This window comes from Sceloporus occidentalis, unplaced genomic scaffold (genome assembly GCF_023333645.1).
Source record: "Sceloporus occidentalis isolate IW3139 unplaced genomic scaffold, rSceOcc1.0.p SCAF_13, whole genome shotgun sequence".
In the NCBI taxonomy this organism is placed as follows: domain Eukaryota; kingdom Metazoa; phylum Chordata; class Lepidosauria; order Squamata; family Phrynosomatidae; genus Sceloporus; species Sceloporus occidentalis.
In genome coordinates, this window is record NW_028316993.1 from 15,940,244 (window position 1) to 15,961,371 (window position 21,128).

The 21,128-nt window shown below is 47.0% G+C and overlaps 1 protein-coding gene across 3 annotated transcripts; it reads left to right on the forward strand.

Moving 5' to 3' along the window:
• The first annotated feature begins 7,713 nt into the window (after nucleotides 1-7,713).
• On the forward strand, nucleotides 7,714-20,706 carry TRAPPC3 (trafficking protein particle complex subunit 3). 3 transcript variants are annotated; one of them, XM_089478298.1, is made up of 6 exons: nucleotides 7,826-8,080; nucleotides 11,153-11,200; nucleotides 12,963-13,060; nucleotides 13,513-13,612; nucleotides 14,891-15,073; nucleotides 18,575-20,706. In XM_089478298.1, exons 1-6 carry the CDS (start codon nucleotides 8,036-8,038, stop codon nucleotides 18,692-18,694), a joined length of 594 nt encoding a protein of 197 aa, XP_089334424.1. In that variant the 5' UTR covers nucleotides 7,826-8,035; the 3' UTR covers nucleotides 18,695-20,706. The 3 variants fall into 3 exon arrangements, with proteins under 3 accessions (XP_089334423.1, XP_089334424.1, XP_089334425.1); XM_089478297.1 differs by lacking the exons at nucleotides 7,826-8,080; nucleotides 11,153-11,200 and adding an exon at nucleotides 7,714-7,789; XM_089478299.1 differs by lacking the exon at nucleotides 11,153-11,200 and having other exon boundaries at nucleotides 7,828-8,080.
• Nucleotides 20,707-21,128: the final 422 nt, after the last annotated feature.

A 21,128-nucleotide genomic window follows, 5' to 3' on the forward strand; every position in this document is an offset into this window, starting at 1 on the left:
ATAGAGCCCTAGAGACGGAAGGGAACCCCAAGGGCCCTCCAGTCCAGCCCCTTCTTCTGCCATGCAGGAAGACATAGAGCCCTAGAGACGGAAGGGACCCCCAAGGGCCATCCAGCCCATCCACTCCTTCTGCCATGCAGGAATACAGAGGGTCCTGTGGATGGAAGGGACCCCCAAGGGCCATCCAGTCCATCCCCTTCTTCTGCAATGCAGGAATACATAGAGTCCTAGAGATGGAAGGGACCCCCAAGGGCCATCCAGTCCATCCCCTTCTTCTGCCATGCAGGAATACAGAGGGTCCTGTAGATGGAAGGGACCCCCAAGGGCCATCCAGCCCATCCCCTTCTTTTGCCATGCAGGAATACAGAGGGTCCTGTCGATGCAAGGGAACCCCAAGAGCCCTCCAGTCCATCCCCTTCTTCTGCCATGCAGGAATACAGAGGGTCCTGTCGATGCAAGGGAACCCCAAGAGCCCTCCAGTCCAGCCCCTTCTTCTGCCCTGCAGGAAAACATACAGCCCTAGAGACGGAAGGGAGCCCCAAGGGCCATCCAGTCCATCCCCTTCTTCTGCCCTGCAGGAATACAGAGGGTCCTGTAGATGGAAGGGACCCCCAAGGGCCATCCAGTCCATCCCCTCCTTCTGCCATGCAGGAATACAGAGGGTCCTGTAGATGCAAGGGACCCCAAGGGCCATCCAGCCCATCCCCTTCTTTTGCCATGCAGGAATACAGAGGGTCCTGTAGATGGAAGGGACCCCCAAGGGCCCTCCAGTCCATCCCCTTCTTTTGCCATGCAGGAATACAGAGGGTCCTGTAGATGCAAGGGACCCCCAAGGGCCCTCCAGTCCATCCCCTTCTTTTGCCATGCAGGAATACAGAGGGTCCTGTAGATGCAAGGGACCCCCAAGGGCCCTCCAGTCCAGCCCCTTCTTTTGCCATGCAGGAATACAGAGGGTCCTGTAGATGCAAGGGACCCCCAAGGGCCATCCAGCCCATCCCCTTCTTTTGCCATGCAGGAATACAGAGGGTCCTGTAGATGGAAGGGACCCCCAAGGGCCATCCAGTCCATCCCCTTCTTCTGCCACATAGAGGGTCCTGTAGATGGAAAGCCCTGATGATCTGATTTTTGAGTTTTTAAGATGTCTTTCTAATTTTCTTATTTTCTTTTTGATCTGAAGTTATTTCTTCTTTTAGAATTTGAATGCATGTCTTTTTGTTTTGCTGTGAATGTGATGTTTTCTTTGAATTTGGCCTCTTTGGTTTCTTTGCTGGTGTTTTCCTTTGGTGTCTGAGGAGGGTGCAGAGCCGAAGTGCAGCCAGCAGAGGGCGGCGGAGAGCAAGGCCTGGAGCGTGTGTTCCAAGTGACGTCACAGGCAGCCAGCAGAGGAGATAAGAGCACTGGGCGCTCTGTCATCCGCTGAGAGCCAGCGTGGCTGGAAACCGGTGGAAGTTCCTTTTGCAAAAAGGAGGGAGAAAGAGCCTTCAAAACATTCCTATCATTTCAGCTCATCATCATCTGCAGAAGAAGAATGCTTCCATTCAATTCTTATTGCAATTCTTTCATGTCCTTCAGTTGTATTTCCCCCTGTTTTCCTCTGGAGGCTGTCTTCTGCAAAAGGAGCCACAGCCCTGCCTTAGACTTTGGGTGGGGGGGTCTCCTCCCTTGGACTTTGGCGGGGTCTCCTCCCTTGGAGGTCCTTCAGCAGACTCCGGACGCCCAGCTTGGGAATCTATTTAAATTTGCCCTTTTAGTTTGCAGGAATACATAGAGTCCTAGAGATGGAAGGGAACCCCAAGGGCCCTCCAGTCCAGCCCCTTCTTCTGCCATGCAGGAATAAAGAGGGTCCTGTAGATGCAAGGGACCCCCAAGGGCCATCCAGTCCATCCCCTTCTTCTGCCATGCAGGAATACAGAGGGTCCTGTAGATGCAAGGGACCCCCAAGGGCCATCCAGTCCATCCCCTCCTTCTGCCATGCAGGAATACAGAGGGTCCTATAGATGGAAGGGACCCCCAAGGGCCCTCCAGTCCATCCCCTTCTTTTGCCATGCAGGAATACATAGAGTCCTAGAGATGGAAGAGATCCCCAAGGGCCATCCAGTCCAGCCCAATCTTCTGCCATGCAGGAATACATAGAGTCCTAGAGATGGAAGACCCCCAAGGGCCATCCAGCCCATCCCCTTCTTTTGCCATGCAGGAATACAGAGGGTCCTGTAGATGGAAGGGACCCCCAAGGGCCATCCAGTCCATCCCCTTCTTTTGCCATGCAGGAATAAAGAGGGTCCTGTAGATGGAAGGGACCCCCAAGGGCCATCCAGTCCAGCCCCTTCTTTTGCCATGCAGGAATACAGAGGGTCCTGTAGATGCAAGGGACCCCCAAGGGCCCTCCAGCCCATCCCCTCCTTCTGCCATGCAGGAATACAGAGGGTCTTGTAGATGGAAGGGACCCCCAAGGGCCCCCCAGTCCAGCCCCTTCTTCTGCCACATAGAGGGTCCTGTAAATGGAAAGCCCTGATGATCTGATTTTTGAGTTTTTAAGATGTCTTTCTAATTTTCTTATTTTCCTTTTGATCTGAAGTTATTTCTTCTTTTAGAATTTGAATGCATGTCTTTTTGTTTTGCTGTGAATGTGATGTTTTCTTTGAATTTGGCCTCTTTGGTTTCTTTGCTGGTGTTTTCCTTTGGTGTCTGAGGAGGGTGCAGAGCCGAAGTGCAGCCAGCAGAGGGCGGCGGAGAGCAAGGCCTGGAGCGTGTGTTCCAAGTGACGTCACAGGCAGCCAGCAGAGGAGATAAGAGCACTGGGGGCTCTGTCATCCGCTGAGAGCCAGCGTGGCTCCCGGCCCAGCTGAGCTGCCTCTTGGCCAGCAGGTGGCCGGTTCGAGGCCCTGGAGGCCCTCAGGTAAGTAACCCCGGCGCCAAGCTGAGCTGCAGCATATGGCCAGCTTGGAAACCGGTGCAAGTTCCTTTTGCAAAAAGGAGGGAGAAAGAGCCTTCAAAACATTCCTATCATTTCAGATCATCATCATCTGCAGAAGAAGAATGCTTCCATTCAATTCTTATTGCAATTCTTTCATGTCCTTCAGTTGTATTTCCCCCTGTTTTCCTCTGGAGGCTGTCTTCTGCAAAAGGAGCCACAGCCCTGCCTTGGACTTTGGGGGGGGGTCTCCTCCCTTGGACTTTGGGGGGGGGGGTTCTCCTCCCTTGGACTTTGGGGGTGGTCTCCTCCTTGGAGGTCCTTCAGCAGACTCCGGACGCCCAGCTTGGGAATCTATTTAAATTTGCCCTTTTAGTTTGCAGGAATACATAGAGTCCTAGAGATGGAAGAGACCCCCAAGGGCCATCCAGTCCAGCCCCTTCTTCTGCCATGCAGGGAGGCAGAGAGCCCTAGAGACGGAAGGGAACCCCAAGGGCCCTCCAGTCCAGCCCCTTCTTTTGCCATGCAGGAATACATAGAGTCCTAGAGATGGAGGGGAACCCCAAGGGCCCTCCAGGCCAGCCCCTTCTTCTGCCCTGCAGGGAGGCAGAGGGTCCTGTAGATGGAAGGGACCCCCAAGGGCCCTCCAGTCCATCCCCTTCTTCTGCCATGCAGGAATACAGAGGGTCCTGTCGATGCAAGGGACCCCAAGGGCCATCCAGCCCATCCCCTTCTTTTGCCATGCAGGAATACAGAGGGTCCTGTAGATGGAAGGGACCCCAAGGGCCCTCCAGTCCATCCCCTTCTTTGCCATGCAGGAATACAGAGGGTCCTGTAGATGCAAGGGAACCCCAAGGGCCCTCCAGTCCATCCCCTTCTTTTGCCATGCAGGAATACAGAGGGTCCTGTAGATGAAAGGGACCCCCAAAGGCCATCCAGCCCATCCCCTTCTTTTGCCATGCAGGAATACAGAGGGTCCTGTAGATGGAAGGGACCCCCAAGGGCCCTCCAGTCCATCCCCTTCTTCTGCCACATAGAGGGTCCTGTAGATGGAAAGCCCTGATGATCTGATTTTTGAGTTTTTAAGATGTCTTTCTAATTTTCTTATTTTCTTTTTGATCTGAAGTTATTTCTTCTTTTAGAATTTGAATGCATGTCTTTTTGTTTTGCTGTGAATGTGATGTTTTCTTTGAATTTGGCCTCTTTGGTTTCTTTGCTGGTGTTTTCCTTTGGTGTCTGAGGAGGGTGCAGAGCCGAAGTGCAGCCAGCAGAGGGCGGCGGAGAGCAAGGCCTGGAGCGTGTGTTCCAAGTGACGTCACAGGCAGCCAGCAGAGGAGATAAGAGCACTGGGGGCTCTGTCATCCGCTGAGAGCCAGCGTGGCTCCCGGTCCAGCTGAGCTGCCTCTTGGCCAGCAGGTGGCCGGTTCGAGGCCCTGGAGGCCCTCAGGTAAGTAACCCCGGCGCCAAGTTGAGCTGCAGCAGATGGCCAGCTTGGAAACCGGTGCAAGTTCCTTTTGCAAAAAGGAGGGAGAAAGAGCCTTCAAAACATTCCTATCATTTCAGCTCATCATCATCTGCAGAAGAAGAATGCTTCCATTCAATTCTTATTGCAATTCTTTCATGTCCTTCAGTTGTATTTCCCCCTGTTTTCCTCTGGAGGCTGTCTTCTGCAAAAGGAGCCACAGCCCTGCCTTGGACTTTGGGGGGGGGTCTCCTCCCTTGGACTTTGGGGGGGGGGTTCTCCTCCCTTGGACTTTGGGGGTGGTCTCCTCCTTGGAGGTCCTTCAGCAGACTCCGGACGCCCAGCTTGGGAATCTATTTAAATTTGCCCTTTTAGTTTGCAGGAATACATAGAGTCCTAGAGATGGAAGAGACCCCCAAGGGCCATCCAGTCCAGCCCCTTCTTCTGCCATGCAGGAATACATAGAGTCCTAGAGAAGGAAGAGACCCCAATGGCCATCCAGTCCAGCCCCTTCTTCTGCCATGCAGGAATACATAGAGTCCTAGAGATGGAAGGGACCCCCAAGGGCCATCCAGTCCAGCCCCTTCTTCTGCCATGCAGGAATACATAGAGTCCTAGAGATGGAAGGGACCCCCAAGGGCTCTCCAGTCCAGCCCCTTCTTCTGCCATGCAGGAATAGATAGAGTCCTAGAGATGGAAGGGAACCCCAAGGGCCCTCCAGTCCAGCCCCTTCTTCTGCCATGCAGGAATAAAGAGGGTCCTGTAGATGCAAGGGACCCCCAAGGGCCATCCAGTCCATCCCCTTCTTCTGCCATGCAGGAATACAGAGGGTCCTGTAGATGCAAGGGACCCCCAAGGGCCATCCAGCCCATCCCCTCCTTCTGCCATGCAGGAATACAGAGGGTCCTGTAGATGGAAGGGACCCCCAAGGGCCATCCAGCCCATCCCCTTCTTTTGCCATGCAGGAATACAGAGGGTCCTGTAGATGCAAGGGACCCCCAAGGGCCATCCAGCCCATCCCCTCCTTCTGCCATGCAGGAATACAGAGGGTCCTATAGATGGAAGGGACCCCCAAGGGCCCTCCAGTCCATCCCCTTCTTTTGCCATGCAGGAATACATAGAGTCCTAGAGATGGAAGAGATCCCCAAGGGCCATCCAGCCCATCCCCTTCTTTTGCCATGCAGGAATACAGAGGGTCCTGTAGATGGAAGGGACCCCCAAGGCCCATCCAGTCCAGCCCCTTCTTCTGCCATGCAGGAATACATAGAGCCCTAGAGATGGAAGACCCCCAAGGGCCATCCAGCCCATCCCCTTCTTTTGCCATGCAGGAATACAGAGGGTCCTGTAGATGCAAGGGACCCCCAAGGGCTATCCAGCCCATCCCCTTCTTCTGCCATGCAGGAATACAGAGGGTCCTGTAGATGGAAGGGACCCCCAAGGGCCATCCAGCCCATCCCCTTCTTTTGCCATGCAGGAATACAGAGGGTCCTGTAGATGGACGGGACCCCCAAGGGCCATCCAGCCCATCCCCTTCTTTTGCCATGCAGGAATACAGAGGGTCCTGTAGATGCAAGGGACCCCCAAGGGCCATCCAGTCCATCCCCTTCTTTTGCCATGCAGGAATACAGAGGGTCCTGTAGATGGAAGGGACCCCCAAGGGCCATCCAGTCCAGCCCCTTCTTTTGCCATGCAGGAATACAGAGGGTCCTGTAGATGCAAGGGACCCCCAAGGGCCCTCCAGCCCATCCCCTCCTTCTGCCATGCAGGAATACAGAGGGTCTTGTAGATGGAAGGGACCCCCAAGGGCCCTCCAGTCCATCCCCTTCTTCTGCCACATAGAGGGTCCTGTAGATGGAAAGCCCTGATGATCTGATTTTTGAGTTTTTAAGATGTCTTTCTAATTTTCTTATTTTCCTTTTGATCTGAAGTTATTTCTTCTTTTAGAATTTGAATGCATGTCTTTTTGTTTTGCTGTGAATGTGATGTTTTCTTTGAATTTGGCCTCTTTGGTTTCTTTGCTGGTGTTTTCCTTTGGTGTCTGAGGAGGCTGCAGAGCCTAAGTGCAGCCAGCAGAGGGCGGCGGAGAGCAAGGCCTGGAGCGTGTGTTCCAAGTGACGTCACAGGCAGCCAGCAGAGGAGATAAGAGCACTGGGAGATCTGTCATCCGCGGAGAGCCAGCGTGGCTCCCGGCCCAGCTGAGCTGCCTCTTGGCCAGCAGGTGGCCGGTTCGAGGCCCTGGAGGCCCTCAGGTAAGTAACCCCGGCGCCAAGCTGAGCTGCAGCAGATGGCCAGCTTGGAAACCGGTGCAAGTTCCTTTTGCAAAAAGGAGGGAGAAAGAGCCTTCAAAACATTCCTATCATTTCAGCTCATCATCATCTGCAGAAGAAGAATGCTTCCATTCAATTCTTATTGCAATTCTTTCATGTCCTTCAGTTGTATTTCCCCCTGTTTTCCTCTGGAGGCTGTCTTCTGCAAAAGGAGCCACAGCCCTGCCTTGGACTTTGGGGGGGGGTCTCCTCCCTTGGACTTTGGGGGGGGGTTCTCCTCCCTTGGACTTTGGGGGTGGTCTCCTCCTTGGAGGTCCTTCAGCAGACTCCGGACGCCCAGCTTGGGAATCTATTTAAATTTGCCCTTTTAGTTTGCAGGAATACATAGAGTCCTAGAGATGGAAGGGAACCCCAAGGGCCCTCCAGTCCAGCCCCTCCTTCTGCCATGCAGGAATACATTTATTATGTATAATATATATAAAATAAAATAAATAAATAAAATATATAAAATAATGTGTATATTATTAATAAATAAATTTATTTATTAAATAAATAAAATATATAAAAGAAATATAAATATTATATTTATTAAATAATATATTTTATATATTTTATTTATTTATTAAATAAATAAATTTTATTTAAATAAAATAATAAAATAATATATATACATTATTTTATATTATCATTTTATTTTTTTATTTATTATGTATTATATAAAATAAAATAAATATATAAAATATATAAAATAAATATTTTACATATTTTATTTATTTATATATATTATACATAATAAATAAATAAATAATATAAAATAATGTATATATATTATTTTATATTATTTTATTTATTTATTTATTATGTATAAGATATATATATATAATAAAATAAATAAATATATAAAATATATTATTTTATATTATTATTCATTATTTATTTATTATATTATACATAAAAGCCCTTCTAGACCGGAAGCCGCTCTGTCCCCCCGCCTCTCTATGGTAATAACGCTCCCCCTTTGCTTCGAAGGACAGAACCGGAACTTGGCTCGCTATGAAACATTGTCACGTGATGCAGCACTCTATAAAACTTTGTCACGTGATGCAGCTGACAGTCGGCGCGGTGTTTATGAGCCGAAAAGCATGCTGGGTACGGTGAGGGAAAAAAACTCATCCGTAGTGACGTCACCGTCACGTAGCGGGGCGGAGCAAGGGCTCGTCTGCCTGCGCGGTGCATTCTGGGGAGTGTAGTTCTCTTGTGCTGAAGGAGGGCGGCGGAGGCGGGAGAGGGAAGAAGAGAGCGCAGCTAGGCCGGGAGGCTCCCTTCTTCTTCACAGAGGCCTTTCATTCCGGTCGGCGGGGCTGAGGAGGAGGAGGAGGAGGCGGAGGCGGCAGAATGGCGCGGCAGGGCAGCCGGGGGGGCGCCGAGGGCAAGAAAATGGTAATGGCCGAGGAGGAGGAAGAGGAAGAGGAGGAGGAAGGGGGACGGGCTGGAGTCCAGCTGGGGTTTGAGTCTGGGTTTGGTCGGGTTGGGTTTTAAGTCTGAGTTTAGTTTGGGCTGGGGCTGGAGTTTGGGTTGGGGCTTGAATCTGGGTGAGTTGGGGTTTGAGTTCGAATTGGGCTGGGGTTTGGTTTTTAGGCTGGGTTGGGGTTTGAGTGAGTCTCTGGGTCGATTTGGGGTTTGGGTTGCGGTTGGAGTCATGAGAAGAAGAGGATCAGGGCAGTGCAGCGGAGCGGAGCCTCCTTCCGACCTTGGAGGCCTTTGAGCAGAGGCTGGGTGTCCATCTGCCAATGGAGATGCTTTGACGGGGAGTTCCTGCATGGCAGAAGAAGGGGGTTGGGCTGGGTCAGGGCCCTTCTTGGGGTCTCTTCCAGCTCTATGAACCTATGAAGATGGCCCCAGGATCAGACCTCTCTTCTCCTCCTTCTGCCCAGAGGTCCTTCATGTCTCAGATGAGAAAAACATCCCAAGGAAGGCAAAAAGAAACTGGTTCAAAAGCAGAATAATAAAAGACCGGATCAACAATAAAAGGCAGCATTTGGGCTTTGGAAACATTTAGCGCAAAGGGTTGCGTTTGTGGTACGAGTTTTGATTGGACCCAAATGTCCCTGATCTACAACCCATTTCTTCAGGTGCAAAGTGTACAGTGTTTTAAGAGCCACAAGAGTTTGTGTTGTGTTGACGGTAAAAGGTGTGTAGGGGTGTGTGTGTGTATATATATATATATATAGAGAGAGAGAGAGAGAGGATAGAATAGAATAATAGTGTGTGTCTCTGTATGAGGGTAAAAGGTATGTGTATATACATACATACATATATATAAACATAATAGATATTTGTCCTTCCATATTTGCTAGGGTTAGGGGCACAAGACCCCCATGAATATGGAAACACCACAAATAACAAAACCCCCATGTTTTTACCTGAGAGGACACCTCTCTAGGAATCTCTAGGTCCTCCAGGGCAACTCTATGGTCAACGTCCGACAGACACTGACCATAGAGTTGCGCTGGAGGAGCTACCAAGGCCTAGTAGAGTATTCTCTCTAGGGATCTCTAGGTCTTCCAGTGCAACCTTTAGTTAAGGTTGACCATAGAATAGCACTGGAGGACCTGGATATTCCTAGAGAGAGGATATGAATCAAATCCGTGAATAATCAAATCCACAAATATGGAGGGATGAGTGTATATGTAATAGGATAATGGAAGAGACCGCCAGGGCCATCCGTCCCAATTCCCTGCCATGCAGGAATACACCATCAAAACACTCCCAACAGATGCCCATCTGAAAGGGGCTACAAGATCTCTCTAGTCTATATACTCTGTCCTTACTCTTCAGGGAAGACGCTACCCAGATTCCGACGGATGTGAATTGAATTTCGAATGCCAGAGTTTTTATACCCAGCCTGGCTGCCACTTTGGTCACTTTTGCAATTCTGCAGCGGTTGACTTCCAAGCTTTTTACTATCTACAGTTGCTTGGTTCCTGACCCAAAGTAGAGAAACACACACCGGTAGATCTCTGGGATGCAAGTGGAGGGGAGGTTAAAAGGATACCGCACCAATCAAAAGCGAAAGTTAATATTGGTAGCTGAACTGTGGCGATGCTTTGTTATTTGCTGTGTCTTCTCCTCTAGGCTGTGCATAAGCGTGTCAGTGCTTTTGTCGCATTGTGTTGTGTACCTCTGACTTACTTCAGCCCAACAAAAATGAGGAAAGCTCTGCAAACATCCCAATTGTAACATTGTGAGAAACATCAAAAGGAGCGCCAGTAGAGCATAGTTAACCTTTTTATTTTGGGGTTCTTTCTATTTTCTTCTTCTTCGTCATCATCATCATCAGCATGGTCTAATCCTACAAAACTTTTTGACCCTTGACATAAAGCTTCAATTCTGGAATATTTTGTATTTTGTAATACAAGTAGAGTAATATGTACTTGGACTGTATTTGAGAGGCTGGAGAGAGACACAAGGGTCTATAAAATGGCAGGGATCTTGGATTCACACCAAGTATGATGCTTAGGCCCCATACAGACAGGCCAAAATAAAGCTGCTTCGAATCACTTTGGAAGTATGCCGTTTAAATGATGCATGCGTATTAAGAGTCCAAAAGCCACGCCGAAGCCACAGTCCAGTCCTAAGGACTGGAGCGCAGCTTTGGCCCAGCTTCCAAACTCTTAGGACACATGCATCATTGAAACAGCATACCTCCAAAGTGACTCGAAGCAGCTTTATTTTGGTCTGTCTTTATGGGGCCTTAGATTCCCACCATTGCATCCATCCTCGTGTCTCTCTCCAGCCTTACATCTCTCTCCAATTCAAATACAGTACAAGTATGTGCTACGATGCATGTTCTCCCCCTCTCCTAAATCCAGCTCAGAAACACTTCTGATCCCAGGGATTTCAGACAGGGGATACTCAACCTGTCCATAAAAACAATGGACTAGTGTGTGCATACATTGAATCTCTCTCTCTCTGACAGCTAGTGACAGGTAAATTGGACTTAAAGTACTTCAGGTTTATCTCTTGTCCTGGAAGCAGATGGGCATTGCCTGTTCGTTTCATTGTCCGAGAACTTAGTAAGGTGATACCATTATTTCCTAAGCTGTTGATTCCATTTGGCTATTAGCGTCTTTCTCTGTATGCATACCAGTTGGTTCAAAGGGATCTTCAGATTGTAACTTCAGCATAGACCGATCTGATTTCAGAACGGAGTGGGGAATTGTCAGATGGTTGGCTTTTGCAGACTCTTTTAAGAAGAAGAAGCAAAACCAGCACCCTTTAGCTTCCTGAGAGATGCTAGATGTGTAACCTATCTGACCTCATTGGCTGCTGTTGGGTAGAAATGGCATGCTTGTAACCCTACATAACATCTAATAAATCTAATTCCAAATATGACCTGACTCTCTCTTCTGCACTTTGGCTTTGTGTGAGCGTAATCTGTGTTGTCTCACTAAACTCTGATGTCTTTTTTTCTTCTCCCCTTTCTGCTTGCCTGCTGCTTTCATTCTGTAGTATTGGTATTTGCCATTCATTTCACCTTCTGCATCTATGCATCTCATGGTAGGTGATAGGCTTCTTAATCCGAGACTAGACGTTTCTGCTGTATAAAATGAAACTTGGATAAAAGTTTGAGCAGAGCATGTTCAGTTTATATAGCTCACGCTAACTTCATAGTAGACCTTTTAAAATCTTATTAGATTTCAGCTATTAACAGGAAGATATTTGTACAGTCAGCCTTCCATATCCAGAGATTCAACCATCCATGGCTTGAAATTTTTTTTTTTAAATGAATAAATAAATAAATAAAACCTTGGCTTTACCATTTTATATAAAGGACACGTTGGCCCCATACAGACAGGCCAAAATAAAGCTGCTTTGGGTCACTGGAGGTATGCTGTTTCAAAGCTGCATGCGTCCTAAGAGGCTGGAAGCCATACCAAAGCCACAATCCAGTCCTAAGGACAGGAGCAAAGCTTTGGCGCAGCTTCCGGACTCTTAGGGCACATGCATCATTTAAACAGCATACCTCCAAAGTGTCCCGAAGCAGCTTTATTTTGGCCTGTCTGTATGGGGCCTTAATGGGACTTGAGCATCCATGGATTTTGGTGTCCATGGGGAGTCCTGGAACCAAACTCCAGCAGATAGATACCAAGGGCCACTGTATAACTACAGTTCTGATAACTGAAGGATTGAACTTGGTGTATATTCTGCTCACCTCTAGTCTGAGGAATGTGATGAAGACAAAGCAGTTTGTTCTTTCTTTTATTTAGTTGCCGCTACACACCTTTCTATTGCACACGCCTCCTAATGCAAGGAAGGATTTGGCAGGGCGGTTACTTTTGTACTCTCAAACAGAACATTATTTTGAATGATGAAGATGGAAAAACTGTTCATGATGAGAAATTGGAGACTCTGAAATCAGCAGACTTCTTAGCAACATATGAGGCTTTGTGAAATATACTCATTCTTATTGTAGTTACAAATAAAATGAAGAATTGCAGCTAAAGATTTTGAAGATAGAAGACAGTAGTGCTTCCTTTTTTTAAAAAAAGACTGATACAAATGAAGTCCAACAAATGTATGAAACTTTGCCATTATACGACTGAGTGCCATCCAGGACAATTTCCCAGTAGCTTGGAGTGGGTTTGCCATTTGTGTACTGAGAGCTAGGAAGGGTAGGACGTGATGCAGGACTCATGACTGTGCCCATGGGCCAATGCCCCCATGTCCAGGAATGTGAGAAAGTCCTGCTTTTAGTGGCATATATGCTGCAGGTTGGCTGCACCTGGTAAAAGGAAATAGTTTTCCTTTCTAGGCAGTATGGTAAGTGATTGTGTATTTGATAGCTTTTCCATTTGTAGTTGTGAAGATGGATATGGAGGTAGCAACCATCCCTTTGGTTCTAAGTTAAAATACTGTTACTGGGAATAAGAACCTATTAAGAGTAGGGATGAAAAGATTTTATTCCAGCTTTTAATCAGGCCAATTGTTGGCCCTGATTATGATAAGGGGGAAGCAGAGCGTGTCTGTCCATAATATAGGAATACTACATCTTCTCCCTCTGTTTGTCAATTGATACCTGTGGACAGAATAGTTTTACTTAACACCCCTACTCCCTCTTCCCCTCACAAATTCTGTTCAGGTATTGACCTAGAGACACTTTTAGTAACTGCTGCATACATGTTCATATGAGACTGGAGGTTTCTTGCCTTATTCATTTTTATCCATGCCATATGAAGCTAGACTTTTCCTGGGGAAAGTCTCTATATATTTGCAATCTTTCCAGTCTGGCCTATACTAAACATGTTTTGAATTTGTCTAGAGCTCGGAGCTCTTCACTCTGACCTACGGGGCCCTGGTCACTCAGCTGTGTAAAGACTATGAGAATGATGAAGATGTCAATAAGCAGCTTGACAAAATGTGAGTATATAGGTGGAAGGTGGAGGGGGGACTTCCTGAAACATCGCTAGCTGGGAGATGCTAAAGTTTACCTTTCTGTGGCGGCACAAACCATACCGTTCTGAATTTTCTGGCGTTGTTTTTAAAATGAGATAAGGAATAGATTTTCTCATCTCTGTTTTCAGCCCTTAGACCAGTGATGGCGAACCTATGGCACACGTGCCAGAGGTGGCACTCAGAGTCCTCTCTGTGGGCACACATGCTGTCGCCCTAGCACAGAGTTTACCAGAGTTTCTTACTAGAAACCCAGAGGAATGTGGCACTTTGCCATAAATAAGTGGGGTCTGGGTTGCAGTTTGGGCACTCGGTCTGTAAAAGGTTCACCATCACTGCCTTAGACTATTTTCCTCATGTAGCATCTCTCTGGGGAAGTCACGGTTTTATAGTATGTTGCTGTTTGTCTGCCTTGACAGGGGCTACAACATCGGCATTCGACTTGTTGAAGACTTCCTGGCCCGATCCAGTGTAGGGAGGTGCCACGATTTCCGAGAAACTGCTGATGTCATTGCAAAGGTGATGTCCGGCTTTGACAATATTCATGGTTTCACTGTGCTTTTTGTATTTCTGAAGACACATTGTTTTCGTCCCTATGAGCCAATCTGTTGCAGCATCATAGCATTATATCTACTGCAACCCAGCATAGCAGTGTGAAGGCCTGGGAAAGACATGTGGCAGGAAACTGGGCTTTTCTTTTCTCCCCAAAGACATTTCCCTTGAAAAAATTCAATTATGAAATATTTTCTTTTCAAAATGATGAATAGCATTTTTAAGACAAGGTGTTGACATAATGCAACCTGGTCTTTCTCTTCCTCCAGTGTTTTTCAACACACTTGGGTCTAAATGTTGGAAAGGAACTTTAAAATCTGGCAGAATACAAAACATCAGGTATTTGGTCCAGGAATGAAGTCTGGGATTCTACCCATTGTATCCTTCCTGCAGCATGATGGCCTTTACTTGACATTACCTCTGAGTCTTCCTACTTGTCATCTGCTTTCAATTCCTGCACTTCTGCTGCGGAATGTAAAAGAGAATACAAGAAATAATGAAATATACTGTGAACGACTTGTGACCCTTGTCTCAGTCTGAGCAAACCTCCAGGGTTTCTTTTTTTAATCCATGAAGTTAATTGAAATGAAAGATCAGGAGAAGCAAGTGATAGTTCAGAGAATAAGACAAGGTTTCTTGCAGCAAAATTAGCATTCAGTGAGTCTTGGCTCCCTTCCAGCTTCTTTCCTGAAAAGGGGTATTTCTGCGTCTGCCTAACACTGTGAAGAAACCCTAAGTACAATAGCAAAGTACAATAACACCCAGAATCCACAAAATTGTGATATCTTTATTAGTATCATTGTTTTGTGGATTTGGATGTTACCGTACTTTGCTATGTGGCCAACACGGCTACTTCTGGATAAATTTAATATACTTTGCATAATATTTTAATTTATTTTGCATTATATACACACACACACACACACACACACACATGTAGGTCTACTATAAATTAGGATTTTTTTCCCTTTTTCCAACATTAAACTTTGGTCTTCTCTCATAAAAACTGAGAGAGGCTAGACTCCTTGCAGTTTTATCAATTAAATTCAAAGTAAGGTATAATTATTGCCTAAATAAAGTATACTTTTAAATTGAAATGTACCAAATGTGATACATGTGGCTAGGGAGAGGGTTGCTTAGGTATCTTTTAATTTTGGCCATCTGCCCAATGATCCACAGAAGACGCTTGCTACAAATGGCACTGTTTCAGCCTAGGCCTTATATTCTGTTTGTCTCACTTGGCAGGTGGCGTTTAAAATGTATTTGGGTATTACACCAAGCATCACGAACTGGAGTCCAGCTGGTGATGAATTCTCCCTCATCCTGGAAAATAACCCACTGGTGGACTTTGTGGAGTTGCCTGACAATCACTCGTCTCTCATTTATTCTATCCTCTTGTGTGGGGTGCTACGGGGAGCCTTGGAAATGGTGAGGAGACTGGAATTCCAATTGAATCAATGGCGCATGTGCTTTGTCTGAGCTGTAATGCCTTAAAAATGAGGGAAATATGAAGCTGTTATTTGTGTATTAGAAAATCTTATTTTTTAAGCCTACAGATCCCTCTTCTAGTTCTCCTCCTCATACCTGTCAGACGCCAGGAATCTTTCTTGGCCTTTCTTCTGTCACGCCATTCTGGGTTGCCATATTCTAGTTCAGGGGTAGGCAACCTTTTTGAGCCGGGGGCCGGGTTGCTGTCCCTCAGACAACTGGAGGGTCGAAGCGGGGGGGGAGCTTCCACCCTCCGGGGGCGGGGCCACATGCTGGGGGTGGAGCTGCCACCCTCTAGGGGCAGGGCCACATGCTGGGGCGGAGCTTCCACCCTCTGGGGGCGGGGCTTTCTCTGCTCCCTTTCCCGACCTCCAGCTGTCTGAGAGACAGCTAGAAGTAAGGGGGGGTTGGGAGAGGGGGTGACAGGTGCGTGCCTGCTCCTCCAGCCCTTCCGTGGCCCCCAGCTGCCTCTCAGAGACAGCTGAGAACCAGTAAGGGCCTGTGAGGGGCTGGAGCAACAGGCGTGCGGCCCCTGCTCCTGTCCTCAGGGCTTTGCCAGGCCTGAGGTGTCCTCCGAAGGACACCTCAGGGCTGCCAAAGCCCCACGGGGAGGAGGAGGTGTGTGCCTGCCCTCTCCTCCTCGGCCCCTTCCTTCGGCCAAACAGGCTCCAAGGGGCCCTTTCAGCCAAAGGGGAAGGCCAAAACCACTCTCGTTGTAAAAGCAGACCTTTTAGCATTGAAAGCACTGAAAATACACAGAAATGCACTTTGGAAAGTCACACTGTCTCACCTTCAGAAAGACTGCATGTCTCCGAAACTGACATATATTCATCATCATCACTACCACTCTCATTGAAAAAGTAGACCTTTTAGCATTAAAAGCATTGAAAATACACAGTGCATTTTGGAAAATCACACTGTCTCACCTTCAAAAAGAGTATTCTTCTTCCTCCTCCTCCTGCTCCTTCCTCCCTTCTTCTTCCTCCTCTTCCTCCATCCCTCCCTCCCTCTTCCTCCTTCCCTCCTCCCTCCTTCCTCCTTCTCTTCCTTCCTTCCTTCCTGCTCCTCCTCTTCCTTCCTCCCTCCCTCCCTCCTCCTCTTCCTCAGCCAAGACCGTTCCAGAGGGCCGGGGGAAGGCGAGCGCCGCGCGCCCCAGTGCTTCCCCCGCCCCTCTGGGCGGGCAGAGGCCGACCCAGAGGGCTGGGGGAAGGCGAGCGCTGCACCCCCCAGCGCTTCCCCCGCCCCTCTGGATGGGCAGAGGCCGACCCAGAGGGCCGGGGGAAGGCGAGCGCCGTGCCCCCCAGCGCTTCCCCTGCCCCTCTGGGTGAGCAGAGGCCAACCCAGAGGGCCAGGGGAAGGCGAGCGCCACGCCCCCCAGCGCTTCCCCCGCCCCTCTGGATGGGCAGAGGCCGACCCAGAGGGCCGGGGGAAGGCGAGCGCCGTGCCCCCCAGCGCTTCCCCTGCCCCTCTGGGTGAGCAGAGGCCGACCCAGAGGGCCAGGGGAAGGCGAGCGCCGCGCCCCCCAGCGCTTCCCCCACCCCTCTGGACGGGCAGAGGCCGACCCAGAGGGCCAGGGGAAGGCGAGTGCCGCATCCCCCAGCGCTTCCCCCGCCCCTCTGGGCGGGCAGAGGCCGACCCAGAGGGCCGGGGGAAGGCGAGCGCCCGTGGCGGCAATCGGCAGCAGGGCCAGCCTGGGGCCAGTCCTATGGTGCCTGCGGGCCGGATCTGGCCCGCAGGCCGTAGGTTGCCGACACCTGTTCTTCAAATCCAGGCAGCCACACTTGCATATTTGTTCAATATGCAGATCTTATGGTGGGTCATGAAAGCGTTAACCAGTGTATATGTGCACTCACATTCTCTCTCCCCACTAAGATTCCACCTCAACATTAGGAGGAACTTCCTGACAGTAAGGGCTGTTCGACAGTGGAACAAACTCCCTCAGAGTGTAGTGGAGTCTCCTTCCTTGGAGGTCTTCAAACAGAGGCTGGATGGCCATCTGTTGAGGATGCTTTGATTGTGATTTCCTGCATAGAAGAGGGTTGGACTGGATGGCCCTTGCGGTCTCTTCCAACTCTATGATTCTATTATTCTAATTTACCTCTCAGAAGCTTTATAAATAGGAAATAGGTTGGATTTTCTTAGCATCTTTGCATGTAGTGCAGGGGCATACAGCATGCATCCTGAAATGTTTTCTCTACCTCACGACCATTTTCTTTACCATCTCTTCTCCTCACAGAATTCCTGTACTTTTAACTGCTGCAGTTGATGCATATATACTGCAGGTATCATTTCCCCAAAAAATAGGAATGCCAAAAAAGTTTAGAATTCTGCCTGAAGCATGTAAAGATCCCTAGTTGCTCCTGTACTCTATCTCATGCCCATATCCCATATATAAAATGGGAACACCAATACTCACTACTCAGGAATACTTAAGGATTACTGAGCTGATATAGAACTGCTTTGTGTACTAAGGACAAAAGAGAGACATTGAAAAATTTATTGTGTTGGAAAGTAGTGAAAGCAGGTCTTACCTTAACTCAGCTTCTGTTAAGATTAGAGGCATAAGGTATATAAGCACCATGCGTTTAGCAGTTTTATCCAAAAAAATCACACATGGACACACAGATCTTGTATGCTGTAAGATGAATATAGAATAAGACTCTTGATTGAGCAACCATTACCTAATCATTGAAAATATTTTCCAGTGCAATCTTAATTTCATCAAATTCAGTAAAAATATTTTTGGGTCCTTTTCTGCATCCCTTACTGCTTGTAGTAACCTTATTTCACTGAAAGCTTTGATTATATAAACTGTAAGCTATCACACTGCTTTATGTGAGGGCCAGGTTTGTGTTATAGTTACAGTGCTGCACTGAGGATACCCAGGTTCATTTCTAATATCGATTTGGCTACATAGCTTGATACAGTCATATTTTTGCAAATTAGTCTACCTCACTGGGTAAACTAGAGGAAAGCAGGGATATGAATGTAATAACAGATATGTAGATAAAAAGAAGGGTTTGGTATGGAGTTCAGGGTTTCATGATTAAAAGAGCTGACTGCATACCATAATTCTCCTACTTAGATCTAGAAGAGAAAGGTGGTGAAGAAGAAATTCAGAGCAGTCTGTAGTAAAGCCCTCAGTCTAAAAGATCTCTCTGTGGTTTGCAGTTTCCTGCAAAATATTGGGATTGCAAGAATACTGTTGTATCAGAGAGAGGTTTTGCCGCTGCTGAGACCACATGTTTTAGGTGAGGCTGGTGAAAGATTGTGAAACAAGGGGAAGAAACAGTAACCTTTGATAACCTTGACAGAAAAATAATAATTAGAGGTGAAAATCTTTTGTCTTCTCTCCTTGTCATAAGTCAGACATAAAGTAGTTTTGAGGGTTGCCTTAGACAACACTCAAGAGCATGGATGTGTCTTTTCTCCCCATTACAGGTTCAGATGGCTGTGGATGTCAAATTTGTCCAGGACACACTGAAAGGCGACGGAGTCACAGAAATAAGGATGAAATTTATAAGGCGGATTGAAGACAATCTCCCTGTAGGAGAAGAGTGAGTCCCAGAGCAGCCCTCTATCTCCTAAACTGGAAAGGATGAGCCAGTACCCAACTGACTGGTTAAGATGATGATCTACTTTATTCCCTTAGGAAGCAGCTGTTTGAATTGTTCTCTGTTATTTCCACAGATTTGTATTAAAGACCTTTGTAAGATGTAGGACACTTTTCATACTCAGAGACACATGTACTCATTTCTATTTTCCATATTTGGCTCCATGCAAATGTACAGGATATTAAAACCTTGCAGTTTTGAAAGTGGTTTTCAGAACTGGATCCCAGCTGAAGGTGATCCTCTTGTCTAGCAACATATGAAAAGCATCAGCGTTGCTTCTTGCCCTTTCCTGATCATAGGAATTAGGGGCCAGAACCCAAATATATATCGTTTCGGAGTAGATAGACATTCCTTAATAGTGAAAAAAATGCAGCATATGCAAGCTGAAGTTGTTAGTGGATCATGTTCTTGTTTGTTGTTAAGAAAACCATATGCTTTATAAATGTAAACATCTATCACAAAAGAAGAGTGCTGCTTATTAAACAGTCACTATATGAATAATTTTCTTTGGTCATATCCCAGTTAGATGTTTGAATTTGTTGAAGAGAGAGGATTGCCATGATGGTACTTTGGAGTCCTGACTAGTTAAAGAGTTGGGCAAAGTAGTTTAGCACACTGGGGATGCACTGTTCATGGTTCCTCTGTTTAACTAGTGTCAGAGAAAGCTCTCTGTTCATAATAATCTGAGGATAATTTGCTTGCAGGAGCTTTGATTTATATAATGCTGGACGAGAGTTAAATACAAGCAAGTGTTCTGATAGATTCAGGCAACTAGGGCTTCTGAGTTGTTGGCTCATATGCCAAGAGGATACTACTAAGCTGTATGCTGTCCTGAGAGGCATGGTAATGGGGGGGGGGGGAATACTGTGTTAGGCAGGCTTGTGTGATTGTATCAGTGTGCTAAGGCTTTGTGTATTGAATCAATGCATGGATATTGGAGAACCCTCTAGACTTTTTAAACAGGGAAAATGAATATTGGAATGCACTCATGAAGTAAGTATGAGGCTCAGATTTCATTCCACTGACTATGTATAGATAGAAGATCCCATCTGTGTATATCATAAAGCCTAAACCTCTCATTAAGCAATATAATTACTATTAAACCTAGCAGATAATTCTCTGTGAAAATGTAGAGGTTTTGTTCAGCTGATGTATACTGAACTCGTTTCTTAGAAATTTCCACCTTCCTTCAAGTGACACAATTAGTAAAATATACACTCTTTTGGAGTAACAGCATGTCTTAGGTCCAAGCTAACACCTGGGATCAGCATGAAAAATGCTGAATTTGGAACCATCAGAAATCAAGTAGAAGAGTGTAAGGAATAGATTTTATATGTGGACACACCAAATGCCTGATGTAAGAGCTGCAGGCCATTGCCATAATTAGGCTGAGCCTCAAGTTGGAGGAAGATACTGTAGATCTGTGTGTGTTGTGCAGTACCAGTGCAGCTTACTTGACATACGTAAGAATGGAATTTGAATTGTCTTTGAGGCCATTTCTCAAGAGCATGTTAATGACACTTTCTTAGTTATTTTTATGGTTCTTCCCACCTGAATTTGGCTCCAGATGGGTAAGGTAAATCCTATTCTGCCCTGGACCTCACTTTCAGCATGACTGTGGAGTTAGTAGCAAAGAAAGCAGAGGCGTGGAATTGCTCTGCATTGCAAGAGACACTTATCAAAAGCTGGCGCATCTCATGTCACAGTTCTATCTTCTTCAATGAAAATTCAGCATTCCTGTTCCCAAAGACATCATTCCTTTGTTTGGGGGAAGGATCCACTGTCCCCAAATATCTTTTTTTAACATTGTTTCCTGTATGATATTTCAACAGATGCACTGAGTGATAACAGATGGGTGAACGGGTATAATTTAAACGTTTTTGTCATTCGTGTATGTTGCATTTGTAAAGCTTTTGAAGGCAACATTTTGGAACTTACATTAAAGATACTGTAACTGACTATCTTGGTAGTTTTGCAATTGGGTTGAGGGATAAGTTGGGAGAGTCATCATACTCTCACATTGCAGGAGAAAAATTACCAAGAAGCGCTGAAGTACATTGTCTTTGAAAGTGTGGACTTGGGGGATATAATTCTCTTAATCCCTCATTCAGCCTGGCCAGTAGCCAGGGGAGGGGACGGTTACTGGGTGCTTTAGTTCAAAAAGTAATTGCTCCAGTATATAGAGTGACTTACTCTGTGAAACTATGACGGTCCTCATGCCCTTGACACTGCAATAAGAATGGCTTTCTCAAATAATTCTTACACAGTGGGATGGGTTTCCTGTTCTTTTAATTGTATCCTACCGCTAGATGTCTCCAGTTACATGCAGGAATTAGCATTCAGAAGCTGTGTCAAAGAGCCAGCGTTGGGTAATGGCTTGA

Coding starts and splice junctions, on each gene's coding strand:
- TRAPPC3 (XM_089478298.1), top strand. CDS start 8,036: ATGGCGCGGCAGGGCAGCCGGGGGGGCGCCGAGGGCAAGAAAATG. Junction 11,201..12,962: donor CTGCATCTATGCATCTCATG/GTAGGTGATAGG, acceptor GAATTTGTCTAG/AGCTCGGAGCTCTTCACTCT. Junction 13,613..14,890: donor CTGCTGATGTCATTGCAAAG/GTGATGTCCGGC, acceptor CTCACTTGGCAG/GTGGCGTTTAAAATGTATTT.